The sequence below is a fragment of the Temnothorax nylanderi genome, unplaced genomic scaffold, assembly GCF_030848795.1.
Source record: "Temnothorax nylanderi isolate EJ_2023f unplaced genomic scaffold, tnyl_v1.0 TNYL_tig0004_pilon, whole genome shotgun sequence".
Taxonomy (NCBI): domain Eukaryota; kingdom Metazoa; phylum Arthropoda; class Insecta; order Hymenoptera; family Formicidae; genus Temnothorax; species Temnothorax nylanderi.
This window is the reverse complement of record NW_027249066.1, coordinates 445,499-453,695: the sequence shown is the minus strand read 5'-3', so window position 1 is coordinate 453,695 and position 8,197 is coordinate 445,499. Positions and strand designations below refer to the sequence as shown.

The window sequence follows — 8,197 nt, the reverse complement described above, 5'->3', positions numbered from 1 at the left end:
GCCTACAACGATGAAAAGGGTTGATAAAGGTCAGAACGCGTTACAGGTGCGAAAAAGAGATCCGACAGATCTCGGAGGGGGCTTTTAAAACCCATTTTAAACCCGTCACGCCGCACGCGCGCAATGGCCCGTAACCTGTAACCACAGCTGCACTCGCGCCGGAAGTACGTCACCCTGGGGACGTTTCGACCGACGTCGGCGAGATGGCGCCGCGTCGGCGGCGAAGTGCAACGAGCCCGCACGAGCGCGGCCGAGGCGGCTGGTCGCGGTCGCCATTTTGTTCGGGTAGTCATCAGAATCATCTTGTCTCTGTCACCACGGTTATTTCGTCCGTGTCTCGTTCGGACGGGGTAAAAAGCCGCCGCCTGTGCCCGCCGTATACGCGCCGCTCCGCCCGTACGTCGCACCGCAAATGGCTTGTCTGAACACCCTCAAGCAGGAAATCAAAACGCTCGAATCCGTCTTCCCCAAGAGCCATGAGAGGTTTCAGATAATGTCTGCGAGCGTGGACGAGCTCAGCTGCAGATTCGTCGGTAAAAATGGGAAGAAGTACGAAATACACGCCAATATCACAGTAAGTGCAGCAACACACGCGCGCGCGTAACATGGCAAAGAAGGGACCGGGGGGGAGGGGGGTTATCGCCGATTGTGCCCGCTCTTAGGACGATCGTTAGGCATCGTCTGTGAGTGAACGAGTGGAGTGCGTTGAGTATATACCGTATATACGGTACACGTTCGTTTCGTTTCGCCGCTTCGGTCCTCGTCTCGTTCATCCGTTCATCCCCGTTTCGGTCGGACGGACGGACGGACGGACGGACAAAGGAGACGACGACACTCCGACGTTTGTTTGGTGGTGTCGCGGAACGGGATCCTCGCCGCCGAGATCGCTCGATTACCTGTCCCTCACGTCTCCCGTTCTCGATTGTCTCGTCGCGCCGTGCGATCGATTTTTTTCCTCGCTCTACTCTCCTCCGCGAGGACTCCGTCGGCGGATTAACGGCGCGGATCGAACGAGAGTCGATGCCCCGTCCCCTCGCGCGCGGAGTATTCACCGTTCCGGGATCTCGCGGGCATTGTTTTTTTTTTTTTTTTTTCCTTACACCGCATGTCAGAGACAAAGGTAGAGGAGAGAAGAGCACCCGGACAAAGAAGATCTCGCGCCTCGTGACGTTCCGCGTTTAGGAAACCCAGTTCAATCGACGGCGCGGTCTTTTTTTTCTCTCTTTCTCGTAACGTCGAGGCGCAACGGTGCCGCGTTTTGTGTCTGTGTACATACGTGTCCGCGATGTCAGCACGACTCACGAGTAACGAACGTCGCAATCGAGCGCGATCCTTTTGCAACGCGCGTATATTTGCCTGTCGTACGATTACAGCGTGGGTATTTCAGCATCATTGGCCGATTACGCGACAGATGTCGGTGTGTGCGAGTTTTATTTTTTTTTTTTTCGGTGTTTTTCTTGCGTGCGTGTTTAAATGTACATACAACGTGTGCGCCTGCGTGTCGTGTATGGCGAGAGGTACGGTTCTGTGTGTTGAAAGTTTGTTATCTTTCGTTTTAAAACACTCCCCCGGGGGTTTTTACAATCCTTACAATAATACGGTCTCGGTACAATTGAACCGCTTATGTTGTCCCGCGCGCGTTAAGGTATATGAATTGATTTGTTCGTCCCATCCATAATGCTGCTGCATCAATACTAATGGTGTTTACGTAGGAAACCTATCCTTCAACGCCGCCCGTCTGGTTCGCCGAATCCGAGGAGACTAGTGTTACGAACGCTGTACAAATTTTAAGTAACACGACCGGCCGCGACAACCATGTAATCAACCAAGTTGGTATCCTGCTGAAAGAGTTATGCAGACTACACTCGTTACCGGAGCCACCGGACGTCGAAAGGCTGAGAACCGCCTTGGATCCATTGCGTTTAGGAGGATCAAACGAAGCTGTGGCGCAGAGGATGGACGCCGAGGACCTAGACGATATCGACGAGGATGAAGAGAGCGAGACTGAAGAAGACCTTCATCTGGATATGGACGAAGGAGACGCTAATTCTAAGAATAAGGTAAAAAGAGAGAAAGTTACACGATTGGTTTACTATTATACTTTAGTTACCGCTGTCGTTAATCTTTGTCTAATTGATCTCAATCTTTAATGATACAGAGCGAAGAAATGGACTTGGAACACCTCGCGACATTGGAAAGGTTGAGACAGAATCAGAGACAAGATTATTTAAAAGGATCTGTTTGTGGAAGTGTACAAGCCACTGACAGACTCATGAAGGAGCTGCGTGATATATACCGAAGTGACAGCTTTAAAAAGGGTATGTTAAAGTTTGTGTGACTACAATCAGGCAAAATTTTATTGATTATTATACGTGCATCATATGTATACAGTTTGACCAATATCATGTCACATGAGACAGTTCATGAGAAATATCCTCTATCTGATTGACTACAGATAATTTTGAGTTCTTTATATATCTAGTTACAATTAAAAATGGAGTAGATGCTTTGTCAACATATTTTTAATTCTTGTGAAATTATTTGTTGTGAATTTTCTATTGGACTTTTGAAAGAATGTGGCAGTTCATGATCTGATATGTCACTGTATTTAATCGGAACATATTTTGTGAACTATGACGTGTGCGATCCACTAGATGCTTCAAATGCTTCAGAGCATTATTTTGTTTTTGTTTAACATTTGATGAACAACAAGGATGAAATGTTTCCAAGAGCGTTTGGAGCGCCAAGTGGATTGCACCCTTGATATTGGTCAGATATTGTCAGTTCAAAATTTTGTTGTCGAATCTAATATTTTAATGACAACTTTTATTCCATGAACTTTCGGTTTGGTTTATATGAGTTTATATAAACTTTTTTGTTTATTATGAGTTAAAAAAATTCACTTCAGAAACTTGTCAAAAGATTTTCGAAATATCCTACATGTATTTGATTTTTTTTTTCAGGAATGTATAGCATAGAACTAGTAAATGACAGTTTGTATGAATGGAATATCAGATTGATGTGTGTAGATCCCGATTCACCACTTCATAGCGATCTCATTCTTTTGAAAGAGAAAGAGGGCAAAGACAGTATTCTTCTCAATATGCTTTTCAAGGTAACTTGTATATAATTAAATTTGAGATTTAAGCTTTGAATAAGATGTATTTATTAATTTGCAATTTTTAGCAATTTTATCTAAATTTTCTTTCAGATATTTTATTCTAAATTTTTATTATCGTAGGAAACTTACCCATTCGAACCTCCATTTGTAAGAGTCGTACATCCTATCATATCTGGTGGATACGTTCTCGTGGGAGGTGCCATTTGCATGGAACTTCTCACAAAACAGGGATGGAGTTCGGCGTACACGGTAGAAGCTGTTATAATGCAGATTTCAGCGACGTTAGTGAAGGGGAAAGCGCGTATACAGTTCCAAGGATCAGGTGGCGCTGGCAAAGTGTGTGGTGGACAAGGCCAATACAGTTTGGCACGTGCCCAACAGTCATTCAAGTCTCTTGTACAAATACATGAAAAGAATGGTGAGGATTCACTTGTTTTATACTATGTTAATTCGTTAATTGTTACATCGCTCAAAAAATATTTCGACAGGTTGGTTCACACCTCCAAAAGAGGATGGCTAATGAAGACCGGATTGCGGAAAAAATACCGAAGATATGATGCATGCTTACAGCTGAGACTTTAATTCGGTGTGTGCCCAACAAGTAATTGTTATGATAATGATTTGATACACAAACACAGCAGTAACTAGGTAACTTAAGATACTGAATTAATCTAACATATAATTCCTTTGATGGCTAAAAAGGCTGCCGTACACCTTGGTTACGTATCCATATTTTTTTCGGTCATTAGTAGTTAGATCGCGAATTGTATCGATAAATGTAAGGTATCATTTCGCTTGAAATTGATTCTTATGTTTCGAGAATCCCAGTTATTACTATATTGTGGTATAGTAATTTTATGTACTCCTTAAAGATACATATGTTGTACGTGCGAAACAGTGTAACTTCTGAAAAATTGCGCAATCGTGCTTCCTGTCTCTTTCACGGGAGGAGATTATGGTCGACGTTTTAGATCAATATATTACTGGACAAATTTTAAAATTTTTCCTTTTATTATTTTATCACTTTCCTTATTTTCTATAAATTATGTTCTGTGCATTTCAATGACAAGGCTATATTTCTTTGCTGTATATGCCGTAAACAAGTAAAAATAATGGTAGTAAAAATGCATCTCTTGAAGAAAAATGTATATTACTTCTATTCTTGAAATCCTTTGCCAGGCATCTCGTAAATGCTATCCAAAAATTACGTGAGTACACACAACCAAAACATTTCTTAAAAAAAAATTGTGCGCAAAGAAAACGGCTAAATAGAATATAAAAGTATAGTTTTACTATCGGGAGGCTCTAGAGAGTACGATCATAGAAGTTACAAAAGTCTCTGCAAGCTTTTCAGACTTGCAATTAAGTATGTTTTATAAAACTAATTTTGTCTATATCAATATTAATCAAGTCAGATTTTTGACACGAGAAGCGATATTTTTTTACATTCGGCGAATAGTATATTTCGTAGCGTTATTGGATTAGATGAAACGTAGATCTTACAATGCTTGTATTGTATACGATGCAATAATTAATATGGATGTTTATCTTTTTGCATAGAACGTAAGAGTGAGAGTCAGATGCGAATATATAGATGCTGTAGCAACATATTTTCGTTCTTAAAATAGTAAATATTACAAAAGTTTATGTTGGTCTTTTTTCTTTGCAATATTATCGAGACAAACGGCTTATAGCGTTCTATAATATATATATCCCGTTGTGTGTAATATTCAATCGAATATAGGAATTGTATAGATGTATATAACGCAAGTACTCTTTAGAGTCTTTATCGGAGGGCATAAATGCAGTAGAAGCTTAAAAGTTTTGGTTGTGTGTTTCATCTACAAATCCATTCTAAAATCTATTCTCCATTATTTTCTCTATGACACAATCTATAAGATATAAAATCATATATTGTATATGCAAGATATAATTTTTTAAATAAGAGATGCGCGAGCTAAACATTATTCATATGGAATTAATTCTTATGTGCAAATTTGTTTTCGAAGAACTGTGTGAGAGCCATGCAAATGTTAGAGTTCTAGTAATCGCGAGAGGTAATTTTTTCAAGCGGTTTACACGCACTCGGTAACAATCGACTATTGTTCGTGTAAGCGGTAAATGGCCAAAGTGTTACGTACGCACTTCTAAAGCGAATTTGTCCGTTAGAATTAAATGTAACAATATAGTGATGTTTGTAACTTTAGTGAATCTAATTTTTGCTATCAATTATACCTGTAAAGGTATATCCCTTTTTCATAAAAATTGTATATCTGTTATCGGTAAATGGATATTTGCAACACGGCATTGAAGTTGAGCTGCCGAAATTGAAAAATTACGTTAATTGATCATCTTCAGATTTGTATCGCACTTCTAAGCATTTATAATGCAGTTTGTTTCGTACATACATACATACATAGATACACACGTCCTGATTCATAGGCTGCGTTCGAAAACTTTACTCGGGTGCACACCGCGTCATTCTATCTTTGTTATTTACTAAAAGTTGACCAAGGACAGAACGACGCTGGTGTGCACTCGAGTGAAGTTTTCGAACGCAGCCATACATGCATATACCACATACACATATATACATATGCATTCTGTTCCTTATGCTTCATCTTCCTACGTAACTTCGAACGCGTAGTTTCTGCGACCATTATGTTCATTTGCAAACACGTCAAACGTGAACATTTATGATTATATATCGATTAAGAGTAGTCATATTATTTTCATAAGAGTCGAGGAAATCTGTCATTTTCGTTGTAAATATCGTCAATCGAAACAACCAATTATGACGGTCCATAACTGTTATACTTCAGGGATTTTTATTTCAGACGTATTACTTTTTTTATAATATTATGTTAGGGTAACGTGTCTGCGTAATTATCGTGTTTGCTTTCGTTAGAATGAATGAATATACCTGAACGCCTATTAATCGTATGGAGATGGAGCAGTACATATGTTATTGGCAATAACGCATGTACGATGTATCAGTACACATGATTATCGGTATAACTGGATCGAGTAGCTGGGGTCACTAGGTTTCGTTCGCGGTACAGTTAAACTCGTTTGTGAGCAAATCGTCATATAAATAAATAGATTCTTAAGTATAGGTGTGCGATCATCGAGCTCGTTGTCAACGGGTACCCACGATTTGTACAGCCGCCACCCGTTTGACACTGAGTACTGGTTGTTCGACGTCGTTAAACGTTATGTTCTTTGCCAAAACTTCGTGTCGTCTGTTAAGTTTTATTTTTTTTTAATGTAATAATTGCGTATGATCGCGGGGAGCAACGTGACATGTGTATTTTTGCTACAAATATCGTTAAGACTCTTCGTTTTCTTAACACGACATTCGACATTCGGCTCTCGCCGAATATTCGTGACGATTTCAGAAATCTCAGAGTCTCGATGTAAGGTTGACATGTCGCACGCGATTAGTTCGAATTAATTACATTTAATAAACGAGATAACTACGATTGACGAGAGATGCGTACTAAGATAAGATAATAATTCCGCGCGGAACGTACTCGGGATTCGTTCCGGACTAAACATTTTTGACGAAAGAATGTGAGCCTAAAGGACAGGTGGAAGTTTTGAATTAGTCGGTTATTACACGACTCCGGGATGCATTTCTCAAATCTTTAGATTGTGTGCGGTAATGTAGTTGTCAAATTTTTGTTACGTATTCGAGGGTAATCTTTCTATTTGAAGACTGAATAAAAGTAGAACTTGAACATACTTTTCTTCCACGTTACATTTGTAAAGTGTGTCTTTCACGCGATGGTTGGAGATTCGCGAGCATGAGAATAAAAGATACTCGAGCAATTTATCCGCGTCGAATGGGGACTTTCTACGTATTTGTGAATATGGAAACATGAATTATGAAATTGTGATTCTTGAGATTTTCGTACGAAGGCATTAAGTGCCAATTGGGAAGGTGGATATACATATCCCATTCCGAGATGTATTTGTGGCAAAAATAGTCGTCTAAAGTCTCTTCCAAACCAACTCATTTGTTCCAACTTTTCACGTTTCGCTAATGACGTGGATATGTTTATTATGCATTAAGTAAATGCGAATAATTGATTGATGTAATGACAAATTATTTCTTTTTGTTTAAAGGGAGAGCACCCGGTTCACGCGGAACATAAATAAGTGAACTGAAGCGACTGTAAAAACATGATACAAGCATACTTATGGAAATTATTACATCCACGTGTACCTGGTTACAGATCCGCATTCTTATCAAGACAGAACGACAAGTAATAATCTGCGTTTCGCTTGAACCGTGGTATTTGATCGTATCCATTTGATACTCGGGATGTAACGACTTTGTGTATCGTGTTAAGTATATGATATAACTTAACTCTCATATTATAACATTTTCTGACGAGGGTATAGACTTCCGGATTGAAGCAGTGTGTGTATGTGTGTGTCGTACGCGTCGAGAGAAATCGCGATTAGAATTTTCTTTATTTTCAGTTCTTGTCGCAAATCGTCCTCTCCACCTTTTCCACAAACGTTATCATGGGTGTCGTTCTTTTCTCGACGTAGACGATGACGATCCCCGAGTCTAAACCCATAAGTTAACTTATGTCTCTACTCTGTCTGCGTACCTATTTGCGTAATTAACTCATTGGTCAACCGAGAGATCGATTAATTTTTGTTAATCGGTCACGTCGTCTTATTGTCAATATCTATAATCTTAAGAGTACTCTACGTATCTTAAATCTGCTCCACTTGTATATCGTACCATTATTGATTTGAGTGAAAGTTTCCATAATTCTAATATATCGAGCATTATACTTTCTCTCTCTTTCCTCCTCTCTCTCTTTCTCTCTTACACCACAATTTCACGTTAAGTTACGTTAATTATTGTTTAGGAGAACGCTACGAAACACAAAAAATAAAGATTTTAATAAAAAAAAAAACTTATTTGAATTGTGTACATATACATACACACGTGCACCCTTTTTATATTTACAGATACATTATCAGGATATGACGAATGATTAAATTATCGCGCCGTATTACCGTCTCCGATAATTTCCAATTTAATTTTCAATATAT

At 39.5% G+C, this 8,197-nt stretch overlaps 1 protein-coding gene across 3 annotated transcripts; it reads left to right on the top strand.

The window, feature by feature from the left end:
• Positions 1 to 255: 255 nt before the first annotated feature.
• Positions 256 to 8,062, top strand: LOC139772911 (ubiquitin-conjugating enzyme E2 Q2). 3 transcript variants are annotated; one of them, XR_011718225.1, is made up of 7 exons: positions 634 to 1,645; positions 1,713 to 2,060; positions 2,159 to 2,318; positions 2,964 to 3,115; positions 3,242 to 3,539; positions 3,610 to 3,707; positions 7,250 to 8,062. XR_011718225.1 is itself a non-coding variant. In XM_071706980.1 (6 exons), exons 1-6 carry the CDS (start codon positions 413 to 415, stop codon positions 3,639 to 3,641), a joined length of 1,152 nt encoding a protein of 383 aa, XP_071563081.1. In that variant the 5' UTR covers positions 256 to 412; the 3' UTR covers positions 3,642 to 8,062. The 3 variants fall into 3 exon arrangements, 2 of the variants coding, with proteins under 2 accessions (XP_071563081.1, XP_071563071.1); XM_071706980.1 differs by lacking the exon at positions 634 to 1,645 and adding an exon at positions 256 to 574 and having other exon boundaries at positions 3,610 to 8,062; XM_071706970.1 differs by having other exon boundaries at positions 3,610 to 8,062.
• Positions 8,063 to 8,197: the final 135 nt, after the last annotated feature.

What these genes read in the sequence shown, in the direction of transcription:
- LOC139772911 (XM_071706970.1), top strand. Translation starts at nt 1,286, where the DNA reads ATGTCAGCACGACTCACGAGTAACGAACGTCGCAATCGAGCGCGATCC. An exon ending in GTTGTCCCGCGCGCGTTAAG is followed by an intron (nt 1,646 to 1,712) that starts GTATATGAATTG and finishes GTGTTTACGTAG; the next exon opens with GAAACCTATCCTTCAACGCC. An exon ending in AAGTGACAGCTTTAAAAAGG is followed by an intron (nt 2,319 to 2,963) that starts GTATGTTAAAGT and finishes TTTTTTTTTCAG; the next exon opens with GAATGTATAGCATAGAACTA.